This window comes from Schistocerca gregaria, chromosome 6 (assembly GCF_023897955.1).
Source record: "Schistocerca gregaria isolate iqSchGreg1 chromosome 6, iqSchGreg1.2, whole genome shotgun sequence".
Taxonomy (NCBI): domain Eukaryota; kingdom Metazoa; phylum Arthropoda; class Insecta; order Orthoptera; family Acrididae; genus Schistocerca; species Schistocerca gregaria.
In genome coordinates, this window is record NC_064925.1 from 494,544,822 (window position 1) to 494,567,513 (window position 22,692).

Sequence of the window (22,692 nt, forward strand, 5' to 3'; positions counted from 1 at the left end):
ATCAACATTATGTTCCATATTATCTAGTGGGATTTAAACTTTCTGACATGGAGGATTTTTCTTTTTGTTTACCAAAATTTTAGATAAATTTGGAAAAAGATTTATCAGTGTAATGTAAAGTTACAATAGTAAGAATAATGTATCTTTGAAGCTCTCTTGATTATATTTAGTGGTGTTGGAACTAGTACGGTAAGTGAAGTAATGTGTGATTGCTGGAAGTGTGAAAAGTAACCAAAGGATTAAGTAAACGAGAGGGAGAAAAGCATTTATGTTTATTAATGATTTTTCATCAGAAATAAATGTTCCAATGAAATAAAAGGTTTTTTGCTTCTCACCTTAAAAGTAGTAATGAGTGACATAGCACAAGGTGATTCAGTTGCTGCTCCCCCACATCGTTACTTTAAAATATGCTCAGGAAAGTATTGCACGGAATCCCATTTAAGGGTAGTGTACTCAGATGATGTCGTTCACTGTAAAGAGACATTTATTTTATCATTCAGCCTTTGCTTTCCTCTTATCATTAACAATTGTTAACTGTGGTGCTCATAATTTTGTTTTCACACACACACACACACACACACACACACACGCCTGTCACCTGCATGGCTGTATCCTGGCTGACTAAGTTGTACCGGCACTGCAGCTGGACTGGAGTCATGGCATTATGTCAGGTGTAGCAGCTGAGGGAAGTAACGAGGAGAGAAGCAGGAAGCATTGTTTGGAAATGTGGGTGGTGACTGGGAGGAAGGGGCAGCAACTGCACAAGATAGAAGTGCAGCATGGCAAAGTGTGAGCCTGTTCTGGTTGCTGCTCACAATTACATGGAGAACTAGATTGGGAAGGATTGTTAGAATAGACTAAAGGGGGACTTTGGGGCCCATATTGACACACACCTTTAATCCTCGTACCTCCCACAGGAACTGACTTACTATCCAATATCATACCAGACTGGAAGAACTGAACAGTATCCTTCACCACCCAAAATTCCTCCCATTAATCCCAAACAGATATTCTGTCTCCAACCCTATCTATGTTACATTACATTTAGACAATGCTTGTGTGTGTGTGTGTGTGTGTGTGTGTGTGTGTGTGTGTGTGTGTGCGCGCGTGCGTGAGTGCGTGTGTGTGTGTAAAAAAGGATTTTTTAGGAAGCTAGCAAAGTTCTCACCATTTTTTATGTGCCTGTTGATGACTCAATGCCTTTACTATTCAGTGAGTTGTTGCCTATACTGCTTAAATTATTTATTATAAACTGTGTTAGCCATTTTGATTACTGTTTTATTGTGAAGTGTAAAGATGGCTGTAAAACTCCTGGTTCTGTGTTGTAAAGTATGTTTTTTTCCCTCTGTTTCAGGAAAGAGGCCACAGTTGGTCGATGTTGCTGTGCAGTGTGAAGAAATAGAGTTTGATAAGACAAGGTATATTGCGTATGAATATTTAGAATGTGAAATAGCTGTTAATACACTATATTAGGTTGCACAATGTGAACTAAAATTGATCCATCAATCTTTCTTACTCCCATTACTACTGTTTGCCAGCCTGCGACATAATGTTGGACCCTTATCTTTTGCTTCAGTGCAGTTTGAAAGTGGGTGCAAGAGACTGGCAGATTGAAGCTTCAAGTCTGCTCATGAGGCACACTTGAGTGATTCACTCAGTCAGAGCATTGCCAGCAAAGGACCCTGTTCCTTGTTCAAATTCCATTCTGACACACAGTTTGAATGTACCAGGAAGTTTCATAACAGCAGACTGCGCGGTTCTTTCAGGAAGTGTATGTCTAGTCAACAGAATAAGTCCAAAATGTAATATCAACAATGTTATGAAAAGGATGGATTTTACTCACATGACACATTGAGTTGCAGACAGCGTGATAGAAATACTGTTACTGTAAGCTTTTGACCAAAGCCTTCTTCATAAAAGAGAAAGGCACACACATTCACACAAGCAAGCATACCACACACATACATGAGCACTATCTCCAGACATTCCAACCAGAGATTATGTGTGTTCGCAGCTTGTGGTCTAATGGCTAGTGTTGGTGCCCCTGGATCATGGGGTCCCTGGTTCGGGATTTTCTCTGCCTGGGGACTGGGTTTTTGTGTTGTTCCCATAATTTCATCATCATCACCACCATTTGTGACAGTGGCTAGATTGGATTGTGAAAAACAATGGACTCTATAAAAATTGGGACTTTTTACGGGTGCTGATGACTGTGCAGTTGAGTACCCCACAAACCAAACATCATCATCAGAGGTCGTGTGTGCGAGGTGCTTGCTTGTGTGAAGTTATGTGTGTTTCTCTTTTCTGAAAAAGGCTTTGGCCGAAAGCTTATATGTAACGGACTTTTCATTGTGCCTGTCTGCCATGCAACATGTGATCTGTACAGTGGATAGCAGTCTATTCTTTTCATAATATTGTTAATAAAATAATAAGACAGACAACTGATTGCTTTCAAGATAGTTACAAAGATTTGAGGTGACTAGCATTACAAAAAATAAAAAACAAATTCAACATTTATATTGTTTCACAGTTTCATAAATTAATGGTGCAATTTCATAGAACTGCTCAGTGACAGCAGTTAAAAGACTAGAAATTTGTCTCTTTGAACCTGAAACTAGTGTTGTGTGTCTTCTGTAAAAACCACATAAGTGGGGAGTAAGAAATTTGTTTGCTGTCACAGATGAATGTTGCTCTCCTGGCAAATGAATCATTGTGTTGTGGAATAGGCTGCCATGTTTTGAAATTCTCTCTTATAGGCATCAATGGAAACCCATCTATGTTCTAAACTTTTGAATAAAATTATTCTTCCAGTTAATAAAATCTCTGTTCCCACTGCATCCATTAAAAGGAAATTTTATGCAGATGACTGCACATTGGCTCCTCATCCACATCATTACCCCAGAAGCTCCTGTATAGTGTGTAGCAGAGGGTACATAGTTGCTAGTATTACTATAACCCCTTGCTACACTCCTGGAAATTGAAATAAGAACACCGTGAATTCATTGTCCCAGGAAGGGGAAACTTTATTGACACATTCCTGGGGTCAGATACATCACATAATCACACTGACAGAACCACAGGCACATAGACACAGGCAACAGAGCATGCACAATGTCGGCACTAGTACAGTGTATATCCACCTTTCGCAGCAATGCAGGCTGCTATTCTCCCATGGAGACAATCGTAGAGATGCTGGATGTAGTCCTGTGGAATGGCTTGCCATGCCATTTCCACCGGGCGCCTCAGTTGGACCAGCATTCGTGCTGGACGTGCAGACCGCGTGAGACGACGCTTCATCCAGTCCCAAACATGCTCAATGGGGGACAGATCCGGAGATCTTGCTGGCCAGGGTAGTTGACTTACACCTTCTAGAGCACGTTGGGTGGCACGGGATACATGCGGACGTGCATTGTCCTGTTGGAACAGCAAGTTCCCTTGCCGGTCTAGGAATGGTAGAACGATGGGTTCGATGACGGTTTGGATGTACCGTGCACTATTCAGTGTCCCCTCGACGATCACCAGAGGTGTACGGCCAGTGTAGGAGATCGCTCCCCACACCATGATGCCGGGTGTTGGCCCTGTGTGCCTCAGTCGTATGCAGTCCTGATTGTGGCACTCACCTGCACGGCGCCAAACACGCATACGACCATCATTGGCACCAAGGCAGAAGCGACTCTCATCGCTGAAGGCGACGTGTCTCCATTCGTCCCTCCATTCACGCCTGTCGCGACACCACTGGAGGCGGGCTGCACGATGTTGGGGGCGTGAGCGGAAAACGGCCTAACGGTGTGCGGGACCGTAGCCCAGCTTCATGGAGACGATTTGCGAATGGTCCTCGCCAATACCCCAGGAGCAACAGTGTCCCTAATTTGCTGGGAAGTGGCGGTGCGGTCCCCTACAGCACTGCGTAGGATCCTACGGTCTTGGCGTGCATCCGTGCGTCGCTGCGGTCCGGTCCCAGGTCAACGGGCACGTGCACCTTCCGCCGACCACTGGCGACAACATCGATGTACTGTGGAGACCTCACGCCCCACGTGTTGAGCAATTCGGCGGGACGTCCACCCGGCCTCCCGCAATCCCACTATACGCCCTCGCTCAAAGTCCGTCAACTGCACATACGGTTCACGTCCACGCTGTCGCGGCATGCTACCAGTGTTAAAGACTGCGATGGAGCTCCGTATGCCACGGCTAACTGGCTGACACTGACGGCGGCGGTGCACAAATGCTGCGTAGCTAGCGCCATTCGACGGCCAACACCGCGGTTCCTGGTGTGTCCGCTGTGCCGTGCATGTGATCATTGCGTGTACAGCCCTCTCGCAGTGTCCGGAGCAAGTATGGTGGGTCTGACACACCGGTGTCAATGTGTTCTTTTTTCCATTTCCAGGAGTGTATTTCATTCTGATGTGGCACACAGGAAGAATGACTGTCAGTGTGTCTCCCTGTCCACATTTCTGTAATCTTCTGTCTTTGCACTTAGACAAGAGCTATGTTGGAGGAAGGCATATGAATAACATTTTATGTAGCACTCAGCACATTTCCTCATTGCAAATTCTGAGCATTTGTGTAACAATGTAACATTTATTAAATAATCTCTGACAAATTGTGTTGTTCTTCTTTGAATTTTCTCTCTTTCATGCGTTAATCCAACTTAGTAATTGTTCCAAATTGATGAAGAGTATTCAAGAATTTGCCAAGAGTTTATATGAGTGACATACTTCTTAGATGACTTACACTTGATTAGGACTTTTCCAATGAAACTAAGATTTACATTGTCTTTTCACATTTATTAAACTCCAACTGCATGCTCTTAGGTATGTCAATACAACCAGTGGTTGCTTGACAGTGGTCAAACCATAAGAGATGATTATTCCAAATTTTGTTGTAGTATAATCTTGCATCTCGATTGTTCATTTTTCCTACACCATCAGAATTCCAACGGCACAGGAAATTACTTGTTGATTGAGGACAGGGTCTCACATTCACAATATTGTTCTACTCATTCCACTGGGCAGATTTTATTGACACGGAAATGAGATTAAGATAAAAGGACTTTACAATACTGCACCAGGGAATATACTATCATCAGAACAGCCTGTTGTAATATTGTAAAGTTATTGGCAGCATTCTGCTGTATACCCTTGATTGTTTTAAAACCACATCAGAAAATTGTTAAAATTCTGTGCTGTTACTCTTGTGCTTCTTTCAGATTCAAACATTGGTACAACTGTGCCTTTTGTCTTCTCAATTTTTACTGAAAATTGAAGTAAATAAATAAGCTGATGGTCTAGTAGATTGCAGAGTAGAGAACTATTTTTAATTATTTATTTCTTTGCTTCTTTTAGATTTTTTTATTCCCCCCCCCCCTCCCCCATGAACCATGGACCTTGCCGTTGGTGGGGAGGCTTGTGTGCCTCAGCGATACAGATAGCCGTACCGTAGGTGCAACCACAACAAAGGGGGTATCTCTTGAGAGGCCAGACAAACGTGTGGTTCCTGAAGAGGGGGGCAGCAGCCTTTTCAGTAGTTGCAAGGGCAACAGTCTGGGTGATTAACTGATCTGGCCTTGTAACAATAACCAAAACTGCCTTGCTGTGTTGGTACTGCGAACGGCTGAAAGCAAGGGGAAACTACGGCCGTAATTTTTCCCGAGGGCATGCAGCTTTACTGTATGATTAAATGATGATGGCGTCCTTTTGGGTAAAATATTCCGGAGGTAAAATAGTCCCCCATTCAGATCTCCGGGCGGGGACTACTCAAGAGGATGTTGTTATCAGGAGAAAGAAAACTGGCATTCTACAGATCGGAGTGTGGAATGTCAGATCCCTTAATCGGGCAGGTAGGTTAGAAAATTTTAAAAATGAAATGGATAGGTTAAAGTTAGATATAGTGAGAATTAGTGAAGTTCGGTGGCAGGAGGAACAAGACTTCTGGTCAGGTGACTACAGGATTATAAACACAAAATCAAATAGGGGTAATGCAGGAGTAGGTTTAATAATGAATAGGAAAATAGGAATGCGGGTAAGTTACTATACAAACAGCATAGTGAACGCATTATTGTGGCCAAGATAGATACGAAGCCCACACCTACTACAGTAGTACAAGTTTATATGCCAACTAGCTCTGCAGATGACAAAGAAATTGAAGAAATGTATGATGAAATAAAAGAAATTATTCAGATAGTGAAGGGAGATGAAAATTTAATAGTCATGGGTGACTGGAATTCGAGAGTAGGAAAAGGGAGAGAAGGAAACGTAGTAGGTGAATATGGATTGGGGCTAAGAAATGAAAGAGGAAGCCGCCTTGTAGAATTTTGCACAGAGCACAACTTAATCATAGCTAACACTTGGTTCAAGAATCATGAAAGAGGGTTGTGTACATGGAAGAAGCCTGGAGATTCTAGTAGGTATCAGATAGATTATATAATGGTAAGACAGAGATTTAGGAACCAGGTTTTAAATTGTAAGACATTTCCAGGGGCAGATGTGGACTCTGACCACAATCTATTGGTTATGACTTGTAGATTAAAACTGAAGAAACTGCAAAAAGGTGGGAATTTAAGGAGATGGGACCTGGATAAACTGAAAGAACCAGAGATTGTACAGAGTTTCAAGGAGAGCATAAGGGAACAATTGACAGGAATGGGGGAAAGAAATACAGTAGAAGAAGAATGGGTAGCTTTGAGGGATGAAGTAGTGAAGGCAGCAGAGAATCAAGTAGGTAAAAAGTCGAGGGCTAGTAGAAATCCTTGGGTAACAGACGAAATATTGAATTTAATTGATGAAAGGAGAAAATATAAAACTGCTGTAAATGAAGGAGGCAAAAAGGAATACAAACGTCTCAAAAATGAGATCAACAGGAAGTGCAAAATGGCTAAGCAGGGATGGCTAGAGGACAAATGTAAGGATGTAGAGGCTTCTCTCATGAGGGGTAAGATAGATACTGCCTACAGGAAAATTAAAGAGACCTTTGGAGATCAGAGAAACACTTGTATGAACATCAAGAGCTCAGATGGACACCCAGTTCTAAGCAAAGAAGGGAAAGCAGGAATGTGGAAGGAGTATATAGAGGGTCTATACAAGGACGAGGACAATATTATGGAAATGGAAGAGGATGTAGATGAAGATGGAGATACGATGCTGCGTGAAGAGTTTGACAGAGCACTGAAAGACCTGAGTCGAAATAAGGCCCCCAGAGTAGACAACATTCCATTGGAACTACTGACAGCGTTGGGAGAGCCAGTCCTGACAAAACTCTACCATCTGGTGAGCAAGATGTATGAAACAGGCGAAATACCCACATACTTCAAGAAGAATATAATAATTCCAATCCCAAAGAAAGCAGGTGTTGACAGATGTGAAAATTACCAAACAATCGGGTAAATAAGCCATAGCTGCAAAATACTAACACGAATTCTTTACAGACGAATGGAAAAACTAGTAGAAGCTGACCTCGGGGAAGATCAGTTTGGATTCCGCAGAAATGTTGGAACAATCAGTTTAATAAGCCATAGCTGCAAAATACTAACATGAATTCTTTACAGACGAATGGAAAAACTAGTAGAAGCCGACCTCGAGGAACATCAGTTTGGATTCTGCAGAAATGTTGGAACACGTGAGGCAATACTGACCTTACTTCTTATCTTAGAAGAAAGATTAAGGAAAGGCAAACCTACGTTTCTAGCATTTGTAGACTTAGAGGAAGCTTTTGACAATGTTGACTGGAATACTCTCTTTCAAATTCTAAAGGAGGCAGGGGTAAAATACAGGGAGCGAAAGGCTATTTACAATTTGTACAGAAACCAGATGGCAGTTATTAGAGTCGAGGGACATGAAAGGGAAGCAGTGATTGGGAAGTGAGTAAGACAGGGTTGTGGCCTCTCCCCGATGTTATTCAATCTGTATACTGAGCAAGCAGTAAAGGAAACAAAAGAAAAATTCGGGGTAGGTATTAAAATCCATGGAGAAGAAATAAAAACTTTGAGGTTCGCCGATGACATTGTAATTCTGTCAGAGACACCAAAGGACTTGGAAGAGCAGTTGAATTTAATGGACAGTGTCTTGAGAGTAGTATATAAGATGAACATCAACAAAAGCAAAACAAGGATAATGGAATGTAGTAGAATTAAGTCGGGTAATGCTGAGGGAATTAGATTATGAAATAAGACACTTAAAGTAGTAAAGGAGTTTTGCTATTTGGGGAGCAAAATAACTGATGATGGCCGAAGTAGAGAGGATATAAAATGTACACTGGCAATGGCAAGGAAAGCGTTTCTGAAGAAGAGAAATTTGTTAACATCGAGTATAGATTTAAGTGTCAGGAAGTCGTTTCTGAAAGTATTTGTAAGGAGTGTAGCCATGTATGGAAGTGAAACATGGAAGATAAATAGTTGGGGCAAGAAGAGAATAGAAGCTTTCGAAATGTGGTGCTACAGAAGAATGCTGAAGATTAGATGGGTAGATCACATAACTAATGAGGAAGTATTGAATAGGATTGTGGAGAAGAGAAGTTTGTGGCACAACTTGACTAGAAGAAGGGATCGGTTGGTAGGACATGTTATGAGGCATCAAGGGATCATAAATTTAGCATTGGAGGGCAGCGTGGAGGGTAAAAATCGTAGAGGGAGACCAAGAGATGAATACACTAAGCAGATTCAGAAGGATGTAGGTTGCAGTAGGTACTGGGAGATGAAGAAACTTGCACAGGATAGGGTAGCATGGAGAGCTGCATCAAACCAGTCTCAGGACTGAAGACCACAACAACAACAACAACAACATTTTTATTTAAATAATATGTCTTGTTTGTAACATTTTTTGAAGATGTTACATGTTTGTTTGATTACAAAGTTATGTCTCAGTATAGTGGTAATAATAATATCCTGGGAAATGTCTGCTTGTATATATATATATATATATATGTGTGTGTGTGTGTGTGTGTGTGTGTGTGTGTGTGTGTGTGTGTGTGTGTGCGTGCGCGCGCAAGTTTATACCTGTCCTTTTTTCCCCCTAAGGTAAGTCTTTCCGCTCCCGGTATTGGAATGACTCCTTACCCTTTCCCTTAAAACCCACATCCCTTCATTTTTCCCTCTCCTTCCCTCTTTCCTGATGAAGCAACCATGGGTTGTGAACACTTGAAATTTGTGTGTGTGTTTGTGTGTTTTTTAACTCACTGTCAGCAGAAAATATCAGTTCGTTTCATGTTACAAACAAAATTATTTTTAAAGCAGAATTTACCTGTCCTTTGCGCTAAGCAATCTCACATTCGTGTCATGTGCTATTCGTAGCGAAGAATAATCAGTACTCTGGCAGTGACAGCACTGCCTAGTCACTGCTGAACTACTGGTTATTGTTCCTATTTTTACTCTCCAGGTTAATATATATTGATAAAACAAATATCATGCTAGACTAATGTGGGATCGCTTTAAAGAGAGGCGACATAAAATTCTGCTTTAAAAATCATTTTGTTTGTAACAGGAAGCAAACCAACCCTTTTGTTGACACTGGGTGTCATGTGAGAGACATGATGAGCAGTATTTGTGTGGGCTTACTCCAACTACACATTGCAAAGGCTAAATTGTAAATATGTGCCCAAATCCCAGAGAAAATGCACTTGACAACTCTTAGAACACACACACACACACACACACACACACACACACACACACACACACACACAGAGTCTGAATGTCTGGTGTTTCCTGGATAAGTATTTATTTCAATCTTCCACATATATATATATATATATATATATATATATATATATATATATATATATATATATATATATATATATATATATATATATATATCTCTATACATTTCATTATCCTCCGTCTTACTGTCCATCTCTTTCTCCCCACTCTCACTGTCCCACCTCCTCCAGCCCCCACCCTACTGTCTCTCCTTCTCATCCCTCCCCTCTCTCTGACTGTCTCCACCCCTTCCCTGCCCATCTTTTCTTCTCCCCCCACCCCCTTCTCTCTCTCTCTCTCTCTCTCTCTCTCTCTCTCTCTCCCTCCCTCCCTCCCTCCCTCCATCTACTCCTCCCTGCCTTTCTGTCCATCTCCTCCACCCTCTGTCCATCTCCATCTCCTTGGCCTCCCTCTCTGCCTCTGCATCTCCTCCTCCCCCACTATTCTCTATCACCCTCACCCCAATAAGAGTTCAGTGGTTTTTTCACTCACAGTGTTTCTTAGCAGATGGTAAAATAATTTAATTTTATAGATAAAATATCTACTCAGCAAGCAGCAGCAGCAGAGCACCCCTCTGCCTGAAGAAGGAAGCCACTGCCTCCAAAAGCTTGACTAATTACAACCGTCTTTTATTTGTATGCTCTGCTGCCGCTTGCTGAGTAGATTTTTTTGTCTATACAATCAAATTATTTTGTCAAAAATTGATTGTTTTCATTGTTATGTTACAGTATGGTAAGTAACATGTGTACCAGTTGTGGTATACATTTTGGAGCCCCTGTTTACTAGACTGTTTTGCTCTGAATGACCATTCATGTTGTGTCCTCAAATATTGACCATTCCTACTGTGACACAATGTATGTGGATACTGTCTGCAAAATGTGTCACAAATATGGTTAGTAGTAAAGACATAATAAATTAAACATCATGTTTGATGCAATAGTTTTATTGTATGACCAGTGAAAATGTAGCAAGCGATAAGCTCTTTTCCTTTCATCTTTTTGTGGGGGTTATAAGTGAGAAAAAGTTTTGTAAGGTTTTAAATGGTGTGTAAAGTTTGTTGTAAGTGACTAAGTGCTCTCGTTATCAAATACTGGATGAATAAAGTCATCGATTTGTGCATCATGGGCTACACTCTGGCTTCACCTCCACTCCTTTGATAGGTAGTGGTTTTTGCCCCCACAATGCTTCTTTCCTGACAGTAAGTGATATTGTACGAAGTTTGAAAGTTTGGTTCAAAGCAATCCAGTGGCTTAAGAGGAGATGTAGGACATAAATACATCCATTTTTATAATATGTATATATTTGTGAACATATTACATAGGAACGCCAAATAAACTGATATAGGCATGCGTATTCCAATACAGAGATATATAAAGAGGCAGAATACGGTGCTGTAGTCAGCAACACCTATATTAGACAACAACTGTCCAGCGCAGTTGTTAGAGTGGTTACTGCTGCTACAATGCCAGGTTATCAAGATTTAAATGAGTTTGAATGTGGTTTTATAGTCAGCCATGAGCAATGGCACACAGCATTTCCAAGGTAACAATGAAGTGGGGATTTTCCCATATGACCATTCCACGAGTGTACCATGAATATCAGGAATCCGGTAAAACATCAAATCTCTGACATCACTTTGGCCAGAAAAAGACCCTGCACGTATGGGACGAATAACTGAAGAGAATCATTCAACGTGAGAGAAGTGCAACCCTTCCACAAATTGCTGCAGATCTCAATTCTGGGCCATCAGCAAGTGTCAGCATGTGAACCATTCAATGAAACACCATCAACATAGGCTTTCAGAGCCAAAGGCCCACTTGTATACCCTTGATGACTGCACAACACAAAGCATTATGCCTTACCTGGGCCCATCAACAATGACATTGGACTGTTGATGACTGGAAACATGTTGCCTGGTCATACAAGTCTCATTTCAAATTGTATCAAGTGGATGGATGTGTACTGGTATGGAGACAATCTCATGAATCCATGGACCCTACATGTCAGCAAGGAACTGTTCAAGCTGGTGGAGGCTCTGTAACGGTGTGGGGTATTTGCAGCTGGAGTTATATGGGACCCCTGATATGTGTGGATACGACTCTGACAGGTGACATGTACATAAGCATCCTGTCTGATCACTACATCCATTCATGTCCATTGTGCATTCCAGTGGAGTTGGGCAATTCCAGCAGGACAATGTGACACCTCACATGTCTAGAATTGCTACAGAGTGGCTCTAGGAACACACTATTGGGTTTAAAGACTTCCGCTGGCCACCAAACTCCCCAGACATGAACATTATTGAGCATATCTGGGATGCCTTGAATGTACTGCTCAGAAGAGATCACCACCCCCTCGTACTTTTATGGATTTATGGACAGCCCTGCAGGATTCTTGGTGTTAATTCCCTCCAGCACTCCTTCAGACTTTAGTCGAGTCCAAGTCTCGTTGTGTTGCGGCACTCGCAGTGGCCCTACACGATATTAGGCAGGTTTACTAGTTTATGTGGCTCCTCAGTATATGTATCAGTTCCAGTATTATGGACTATCTGTATTTGCAGGGGCTAAAACTAGAGAAATGAGAGTTTGGAATAAATGGTTGAAGCTCCGTCATACGTTGCACTGAGAAGAATCTTTTTTGTTTCTTGAGAGTGACTGGTTTTGGATACCTGTGTCCATTTTCAAGCCATCTGTGTCGTAAGTATGAAAAATACATGCAATAACCTGTGTACAAAAACTGCCCCTCCAGTAATGATCAGAGTGGAATTATGGCTGACTCAACAACAGTAAATAGAACACTTGGAATGAACATTAGAGAGTTCTCTAATGTCCATTCTGTGTAGTCTGTGGTTTGAAAATGGAGATGAAGAATGAATAGTAGACAAATGATATTAAATAAGAGACACTTCAGACTAGGTTCTAAAGTAGAGGGCTATGGGCTGAGAGAAACAGGTAGAATGAATACTATCTTCTTACAAAAAATATTAGTGCATTTATATATAAATATCTGTATGCTCTGGAACAGCATCAGGGCACATTACTGTTCTCTCTCTCTCCCCCTCTCCCTCTCTCTCTCTCCGATAATAATTACATTTTATATCCATATTTATTGATTTATTTTTATTAGTAATAGTATTGTTATTATTAATAGCTTCAGAAAAGTATCAGAGCTGTTTACAGCGCTGTATAACATTAAATATGTTCTAACGTTTTTCGGACGACACGAGACGGTGTGGTACTGAGGGGCAAGACTCACTTGTCTCTCACAGTTGACTTATGTTGTTTGTAGCCGATTCTCTTCTCTGGGTAATCAGCTACGTCGATCTCCCAAAAGCTTCTTCTCTGAAGACTATAGCGGATTACAGGAATTTATTAAGCTACTTCTCTATTCTTGAAATAATTTGTGTACTCATGGAACACTTTCAGTTCATTATTGGTATATTTTCATCTCTCAACACAAAGCAACATTTACTCTTTTTCACATAAGTAAGTAAACTCTGACAAGCCAACTGGCATCTTTAAACTTCTGACTCGATAAAACACAAGCTTAATATCATAGTAACAATACAATAATTTAGAGGCATCACATGCATCCTGCCTCGTGCAGAACTAAGATGTGGGGGAAAAAGAAAATAGTTGCTAGCCTCAAGCGACTCCAATACATGAATGTGCATAGAAATCTATATTCAATTGTTCATTAGTCTTTTTTACAATAAACACAGATGCTAACACATCAAAGAATACTACATAATTATTCCTTGAGGTTTCATAACATCTTCTGTGGTGCTGGCGGCAAACACTTGTCATCGTCAGTGACTCGCCCCTCTTACAGTCTTCTAATAACAAACTTCCGACCTGCACATAGAAACAGGTGGATCGGTAGAAACGTTCTCACTCTCCCACACTCATACCTAAAATATCGGTTGTTAGAGATGATGGAAGGCCGAGTGTTTCTAGAATTTACACCGAAACTCCTGAGGCCCTACATATCCCTCCCCTTAGCTCGAACACACGATATTTGATACATATTCATTAAGTACAATAATATCTCACAAGATAAAGAATTATCTTTTAACAGTACATCTCTTTCTTCTAATAACCGTGCATATTTTACCACAATTATAAAACTTGAACCTTTCAGTCCATGATGGAGTTAGCTCTTTTCACTCTCCAAAAATTCATGAGTACCAAATCTTTGTTTTCTGTTCCTATTGCAATCGTAAATTCCAGGTGTACATAACTCATTAATACTTTACTGCTTCGTTCTTACTTCCTGTACTACTGTTCCTAAATATGCACTTATTCATTACTTATTGTTATCTGGAGGAACTCTGGGTAGAATAAAAGTGTTATCTTCTTGGGCATTTGCAAATCTAAAATGTAATACAGCTATTGATCACAGAATTCAAACCTACCAGACTCATCCCTTAAAACGTGTGACTTCTGTCACGATATTTCCCTTTTTCCCTTTAGGAACAGTACCTATATGTTACATGGGTTGATCCTAGGAGTACCCTTTCTCCTTCTGTTTTGGTAGGTATGCCCCTTTCTTATTCCTGTCCTCCTATGGTACAGGTCAATCCCCTTCTTGGTGCCCCTGTCCACGCAGTATAGGTCAGCCTTTCATAGGTCTGCCCATCCACCCTTTTTCTCATCCAAAAAATATCGAGTGTGCCCTCCATATCCTTCTTGAGTAGACTCCAGGTTCATTGCCATAGCATACATCTTTAAGAAATACTATTCTTAAATATTCTCTGATAAAATTACAACTCTACTTTACATCTTAACTCCACTTTCCAATACTCCCTCTAATACTCTTAAGAGTCCTCTTTCACTCCTCACTCCTGCTATATATCATGCCCACACATAGTAGATGCTATGTCTACCTGTGTTTACCGACTCTCAGTAGATACTATGCCTACACGTATTGATTGAGTCTCACTACTCTATAACTCATCAGAGTACTTGCAACCCTGAATTTTCACAAATGACTATCACGATTAACACCAATTTAGCTTATCACTGTTTTATAATTATTACACCTTATGGTGTGTCTTTTTCTTCCGTTCTTCCTGGTACTTCTTCATTTTCTCACCAACGGCTCGTCTCTGCTCATCTGTCCACACTCTCTTGGGTCAAGGTTTTGACTCATTTTCTTCATAGTTTGCGTTTTCTATCAGTAGACTGAAGTGATTCCTGTCACGTATCATTTCTTCTGTAACACCTATTTTGTTGGCATCTTTCTTTACTGCTTCTATCCATCCTACAATTTTTTTCAGCTTACTAATGTAATTAAAAATTTTCTTTGTAGTCTGTGTTTCTTCCATTCTTTTTAAATGTCCATAAAATTTTAGCCATCTCTTCCTCATTGTATCTGTGATCTTTTCTGTATTTTTGTATAAGTCTTCATTTCTCTTTTTAATCCACCAATTTTTTTTCTTTTCTTTTATTCAAAGTTAGGCACTCTGATCCATACATTGCTTGTGTCCTAATAACTGAATTATAATGTCTAATCTTCGCTTGTATGGATATTGATTTCTTATTATAGTAGTTTTGTGTTAATTTATATGCAAATTCTAACTTTTTTTCTTTCTTTATTTTTTGTTTTATCCAGTCCATTTGCTTGGATCCATTCCCCCAGGTATTTGAATCTATCAACTCTTTTAATTTTTTCATACTTTGTTTTCATAAACTTTTCTGTATTATGTTGGTGTTCTATATACCCAGTTTTTTCATAGGATATTTTTAGCCCAGTCTTTTCAGCAATCACGTGTAACAGATCAAGCATAACTGTCACTTCTGTTTGGTTCTCAGTTATCAATGCCATATCATCCGCAAAGGCTAAACATTTCACTCCAGATTTGTTCTTTCCTTGGTCCATGCTTATACCCTTTGTGCCTCTGTTTTTTAATGTGCTTTCCCATGTTTTTACTATTTTATCTAAAACCAAGTTAAAGAGAGTTGGGGACAGTCCATCTCCTTGTCAAACTCCTGTTTTGATTTTGAATGATTCAGAAATTTCACCTTAAAATTTAATTCTTTGTGTTGTACCTGTGAGCATTTGTTCAACAAATCTTTTGGTGTTTTCATCTATCCTTGATTCATAAAGTATCTGGAATAGTGTTTGTCTGTCAACTGAGTCGTAGGCCTTCTTGAAGTCTATAAAAGTAACTACTGTATTTTTATTTTGTATAGCTCTCACTCCCAGAATGGTTTTTAAATTAAGAATCTGTTCTGCACATGATTTACCTTTTCTAAATCCTGCTTGATAATCTCCTATATCAGGTCCTGCTTGTTCCTCTATTCTATTGAAAAGTGCTTTAGAAAGTATTTCGTATGTCTCTGGTAACAAGGATATGCCCCTGTAGTTGTTGGTGTCTGTTTTATCTCCTTTTTTATGGAGAGTATAGATCAATGCTTGTTTCCAGTCTCTGGGTATGATTCCTTTTGTCAAAATGTCTTTAATTACTTTGTGAATTTTCTGCCATTGGGATAAAACCCCTAGTTCCCACATTTCTGCTACTAGACCATCCTCTCCTGGTGCTTTGTTATTCTTCAATGCTTTGATAATCTTTTCTATTTCTTCTACTGTAGGTGGTTCCGATGGTGGGTTTTAATGTTGTGGTTTTTGAAATTGTAATCTGTCACTAGGCTCTTCACAGTTTAATAGATTTTCAAATTATTTCAGCTAAAATTTGGCAGTTCCCTTTATTGCTTAAAACCATTTTTCCATTTTTATCTTTAAAGTGTAAACTTCTCTGAAAGGCTTGTAGAAGTCTTTAGCGTTGTTCCTGTTAAAGTCTGAACCCATTTCTTCTAATCTGTTTTTCTCATATTTTCTTTTCACTGATCTGATGATTTTTGCTTTTTTTCCATGATTTTTGCTTTTTTCCCTTTCTTCTTTAAACTCTTCCCAGTATTCATGTTTCTGATTACAGTTCCATTTTTTCCATGCCTTTAGTCGATTGTCAATTGCTTCATCACACAGCTCGTTCCACCATCTGTGTCTTGGTATTCTTCGTGGTTGTTCCATTTCTTTAACTGACTCTAGCATTGTTTCTTTAATTTCTTCCCAATCATCCATTTTTCTTGTGTTTAGTATGTCACAGAATTTGTCCTGATTTTGCATGAGAAATTTAGTGTTTACTCTTGGAAATCTTCTTGGTTTTTGCTTAGGTTTTTTGGTTGGGACATGGTCTTTATTTCAGTCAGATAATGGTCTGAGTCTATGTTTAGGCCCTTCCTCACTCTGACATCCAAGATTTCCTTGTAGTTGCGAGTCATTATTGCCACATGGTCCAACTGATATTCACCTTGATTTGGATTAGGTGATACCCACGTTTTTTTTTCTTTGCAAGTTTCCTGAAACATCTCGACATTAGTTTAGGATCAAAATCTATGAGTCTTTCCCCATTTCTGTTGGTTCTTGCATGTGCTGGATAATCTCCAACCACTGATTTAAATTTTATTTCTTTGCCAACTTGTACATTAAAGTCACCCTCTAAAATTTTTTATGTTCTTTTGATAATATGGATGTTTCATGTTCTAACGTTTCCCAAAAATCTTCCACTTTGTCAACATTTATTCTGTTATGTTGGTTGATAGGTGCATGTGCATTTATAAGAGTGTACCGTTTATTGTCTGACTTGAACGTCAGAAAAGAAACTCATTCTGACAGGGAGCTAAAATTAGTTATGAATTCCGTAAGTTGCTGTTTGACCATAAATGCGGTCCCTAATATAGTCATAGTATTGAAATTTGTAATGGCTGGTTTTCCTTTGTAGAGCCTGTATGCACCTGACTCAAATGCGTTTTTATCCAGATACCTTGTTTCTTGAAGTGCTAATATAAGTATGTTGTGTTGATTGAGAGTGTCTGTTAGGTGTTTTAGTATTCCAACTTTCATAAGTGTGTTGATGTTCACAGAGTCCCCAGTAGATATTTTTTCTTGGGTCGTATCTTTGAAGTAGTACTAGGAAGCTCCGACTCTTCCTTACATGATGTTCTAGACTCTCCAGAATCCAAAGGCCTAGTGGCACTACCATGAATAGCGATGAAAGATTAATTACTTCCTGGAGTAGTTTTCCTTTTGAAATTTACCATCTTGTCTTAGGTTAAAGTTTGGTTTCGGGAAAGGTAGTTGAACCTTTTGATGATAAAAATTCAAGCATTTAGCTCAGAATTGTAAGTGAGGCCACCACTTACATGTGGAACAGACGCCTTTGCAGCCGCCCACTGTGGGAACAGATGCTACAGTCTGGTGTTTTTATACAAAAGCCTGCCTTTTCTGCCAGTTCCACTGTTCTGATGATCTTCATCGCCGCCTTCGCTGCTATTGAGGTCTTCACCGTTTCCCTGGGAAGGGACCCCCTGTTTGTGTTTAAGTGTATCTTTGTGTGTATGTAGATGTGTGTTTGTTTACCCTGATTCTTTGGCCTACTTATATGAAATAAGTTTAAGGTTATTGGAAACCATGGAAAATAAGAAGGACTTCTGCAATAGAAGTATATGCATATGGAAAGAGGAAAAGATCGACCAGTACTGAGATGAGAAGTAAGAAAGGAAAAAGTAGAAATGGTTGCTAAGATTGAAGAAGAGAAAGAAGATAGCCCCAAAGACAGGAAAACCCTTCCCTCCCCTCTTTCCCAGGATTCCTGCTTCTCCGGTACTTGAGTGGGAGGCCGGAGGAGGTACGATGTTAAACGTCTCCTACAGAATGGACATACTCACCTTCACCTTTGAAGCCCTCGAAGAAAAATCTTAGTAACACCTACGGAACAGCAAATGGTGAAGAATCAATTACACTTGTCTGCGAGGGTTGTCTGAAAGGTGGGGGGTGTGATTAGTGTTTGTCATGCTTGTACTTACACTACCCACCCCTTCCAAAAGTGATACAAACCCTCCCATTGACATAACGTCTCACAAAAGGTATGAAATATTCTTTAAATATAGAAAATTATGCTCTACAATCAAACAGTTGTTTAGCTAATCACTTTACACTATATTTTATACACGCATAAAGTACTCCGTTCAGTTTATGAGATCTAGATATCACTTTGTTTGAATAGTACCATGGTATTATACTTTTCACTAATATAACATTTTATTCGTGTCATTTCATGTCTAAAGACCACTGTTCATCTGTGTTTCTCTTAAATTGGTCCTAATCTTGTAGACATATCAGGTTTCCTATTTACTGAAGTTATAGGATATTTTAAGAATTCAAGAATAGATTACAGTATAGTTGAAGAATTGAAGGGAATTCTGTGCAGGAAAACTAAGGTTGAGAAAACACCGAAAACAACTAGGGATCCGACGATCCTCACTCAGCCCGTTAACACAGAATATTAACATCACTGAGAGAAACAGATGTGACTCCGCCTGGATCCCATGGATCTGATATTAACCTCACTTGATTACTCATGGATCAATACTTCTCGTTAAATTTTGTGTGAAAGTTTCCCCACAACAAAACAATCGCCACTTTACTAGGAAACACAACATTAAGTAAAGTTATTCTATTTTCTACACTGTCCTGGACAAGTTTGCATTCTTCACACAAGTCGTCTCTAACCTTGTTATTATCATTAGGTTTGGAAAAAGCAATAGTCGAAACGTTTCTGAAGGTTATGCTCTCGGTAATTTCTCGGTCTGTAATTAGCTCAAAAGGTTCCGCCAGACTACTTACATTTATAATGTCAAAGTTAATTATTTTTTCTTTGAAATTTTGTTCTACATTATTTTCTTGCGAACTGACAGCGCGTGTAGTAACAGCTGTTGTACTAACACTGGAATTTTCGATTGAATAATCGATATTGCTTCCTTAGGTCGATTGTGCTCTCTTTCAAAATATCCATTTCCTGTCTTACGGAATTAAATTTAACATTACATACATTTTCACAAGATTCTAATTTTTTGTTAAGCTCGGGTTATTTATTATTACTTTTGGCATCAAATTCTAGTTTCTGTGTAAAACTCTGAAATCGCTCATTCTGTCTATGGTTAAATTCAGTAAATAGTTGATTAACATGAGTATTCAAAGAACTAGTGAGTTCACTCTTTAAATCTAACTTCAGGTTTTCTACCTTATTATTTAAAGAATCAAATTCAGTCCTTATTAAAACTATATTTGCTGCTTGACTTTTCAAGATTTCACTATGAGCATCTAATTTTTCACTTAGAGTGGCTGAATCAGCCTTCTGGTCATCTAATTTAGCAGTTTGGTCATCTAATCTAGCATTTAACTGAGTATTTACTGAGTCTAACTTTAGACTTAGTCCTTTGATTAAATTTGCCACTTCAGTCCAGTCTGGCATGTCCCTATTCACTGTCATGACCATGGAAGGTCCTGAAGTTTGTTGCTGTTCTTGATCCATAATTTTATTCATCTTAGACCTAGTAATCATCTAAAAGAAAATTCAACACTTAGTACAATAACTATAACAACAGTTTATCATTCAACCCTCCCCTCAACTTTTACGAAATAATTATTGGTTTTCGCTCACCTGGTGGAGAGTTCTAGCTGCGTTGGTGAGTGAATGTGTGATCAGTGCCGGTGGACAGCACTGGCGCTGGTGGCATCAAATGTTGGTTTCAGCGTCGTCGTTGGCAAGCGGACGCAGAGTCAGCATGGGTGAGCAGCAGCTGGTGCAGTTGGCGTTGGTGGCTGGTTACTGCATCGGCATTGGCATGATGTACGTGTGTGAAGACTGCTTACTCTACACGCCCAATCTTCCTAGTTGAAAAGTTGAGGTCTTCTCTCCAGTTTTCTCCACTATTACTTTCTCACGTCTTTTACTGCGTAGTATTCGCAACTTTCTTCCATTGGTTTATTAGACTCAATACGATTATTGGAAACAGCTCTCATATCTTGTTAGGCCTGGTTACTATGGTAATACCTGATGTCTTCTTTCCGCTTCTGTTTTTAAATTCCTATTTTCTTCAGGTCCTGTCACTTAGGTCGCCACATTCTAACATTTTTTGGTGACAGAAAATAACATCATCTTATTTCTGTAATCTATCGATGATGTATATGAACTTAAGTGTCAACGTACTCATTGATCAACAATGTAATAGAACTGCTATGCAGAACAAAATTCTTTTCTTAGACATGTAAATATCTTCTTCGTCTCACTCGTATCTCGAGCTTTAGAAATAATTAAGTACATTGAGACATAAGAGTTGGTTTAAAAACTATATGAAAATATAAACATGTGCTTGACTTCTCTGAGTCCAAGACATGAACATGCATAGAAATCTATATTCAGTTGTTCATAACCTTTTTTACAGTCAACACAGACACTAACACATCAAAGAATACTACATAATTATTCCTTGAGTTTTCATCATGTCTTCTGTAGCACTGGTGGCAAACACTTGTCGTCGTTGGTGACTCACCCCTCTTACTGTCTTCTAATAACAAACTTCCAACCTGCACATAGAAACAGGTGGATCGGAGCGAGGTGGCGCAGTGGTCAGCACACTGGACTCGCATTCGGGAGGACGACGGTTCAATCCCGTCTACGGCCATCCTGATTTAGGTTTTCCGTGATTTCCCTAAATCGCTTCGGGCAAATGCCGGGATGGTTCCTTTGAAAGGGCATGGCCGATTTCCTTCCCCATCCTTCCCTCACCCGAGCTTGCGCTCTGTCTCTAATGACCTCGTTGTCGACGGGACGTTAAACACTATTCTCCTCCTCCTCCTCCTCCTCCTCCAGGTGGATCGGTAGAAATGTTCTCACTCTCCTGCACTCATACCTGAAATATTGTATGTTCAAGACGGTGGAAGGCCGAGTGTTTTGAAAATTTACACTGAAATTCTTGAGGCACTACAAAGTTATGCACCTCCCTTCACCGAACATCTCCTCCTCAATGTCACTGAGGTAGATCTGGATGCTGTGCTGATGTGATACTGCAAACCCTTCATTATTCACATTGATGTTCCTGTGGTGTTGCTGTGCAAAGACGGAAGGGATTTTGTAGAGGACAATTGCCATACCCTGGAAAATTTGTCTTTCTCATGATGTTAACAACGTAGTCTGCCATTCATTATGTCTTATAACTTTGTACGGTGGTCAGTTAGTCTCTGTTAGTTCTCCAGTTCCATTATATGTGCCACAGTTAAAGACAGTGTGGTAGGGTGTTGCTTTATGTCCACACTGACCAGCTTCATTGATTTTCTTGCTGAACTTGTACAGTGAACTGAATATGGGCCATGTCCTGTTAAGTAATGTACCATGCCCTGACTGGGGTTTAGATGGCCAAGGACTAGGCATTCTCAGATATGTGGGAATAATTGGTAGGTTATTTGAGACCTTTCACTGTTGTTCCAGTCATTCTGCCATGTACCCACTTTCCAGTTCAGAAGTTGGACTTTGTTTGTTACCCTTTGGTCTAACAATATCTGGAATTTCAGCAGATCCTCTTTACATAACCAGCAGGAGGCTGCAAAACATCTTACTGTAATGTCTACTGGAAGGTTTCTGAGCATAATAGAAAATCATTGGTTGGCATAGTGCCAAAGACCCTTTTGAGTCTGATGAGCATATACCTCTGTGCATGTTGCAGATTTGCCTGTTCCATGCACACCGAAGTCTGTGAGCCCTGACATTTGCTGAGTAGCCTAAATTGGATCTAAAATGGCATCATGATAGGTTGTCACTGCATTCAGCAGCAGCTTGTAGTTAGCTCTTGAGGCACAGTCAGGTTTTAGCCACAATCAGGTTTTGTGCATAATGTTGCTTGTTATGTTTGCTTTTCGACCAGTTGGACTGACATGTATCACCTGATTGTTTGTCTGGTGAAAGAGATGATTTATAGTTTAACTGCAGGATTTCTATGTAGTGATAGTTGATACTTAGGGAGTATAGTTAACTTTTTGGTCACCCAACGTCACTGTATCCAAGAGGGGACCATATTTAACATTTCCTTCAACTTGGCTCTTAACTTCCCTGACACAACAGCCAAAACATAATTGGCATCTGCCACCACACCAACAACTTGCCA

General features: G+C 39.9%; 1 protein-coding gene across 1 annotated transcript in view; it reads left to right on the forward strand.

Annotated features, from left to right (window-relative positions):
• Positions 1-348: 348 nt before the first annotated feature.
• Positions 349-22,692, forward strand: part of LOC126278922 (zinc finger protein 436-like) — a 92,997-nt gene continuing 70,653 nt past the window's right edge. Inside the window, exons 1-2 of the mRNA XM_049979197.1 lie at positions 349-367; positions 1,355-1,418. Of these exons, the coding sequence (XP_049835154.1) occupies positions 349-367; positions 1,355-1,418 (83 nt within the window). The remainder of the gene's footprint in view (positions 368-1,354; positions 1,419-22,692) is intronic.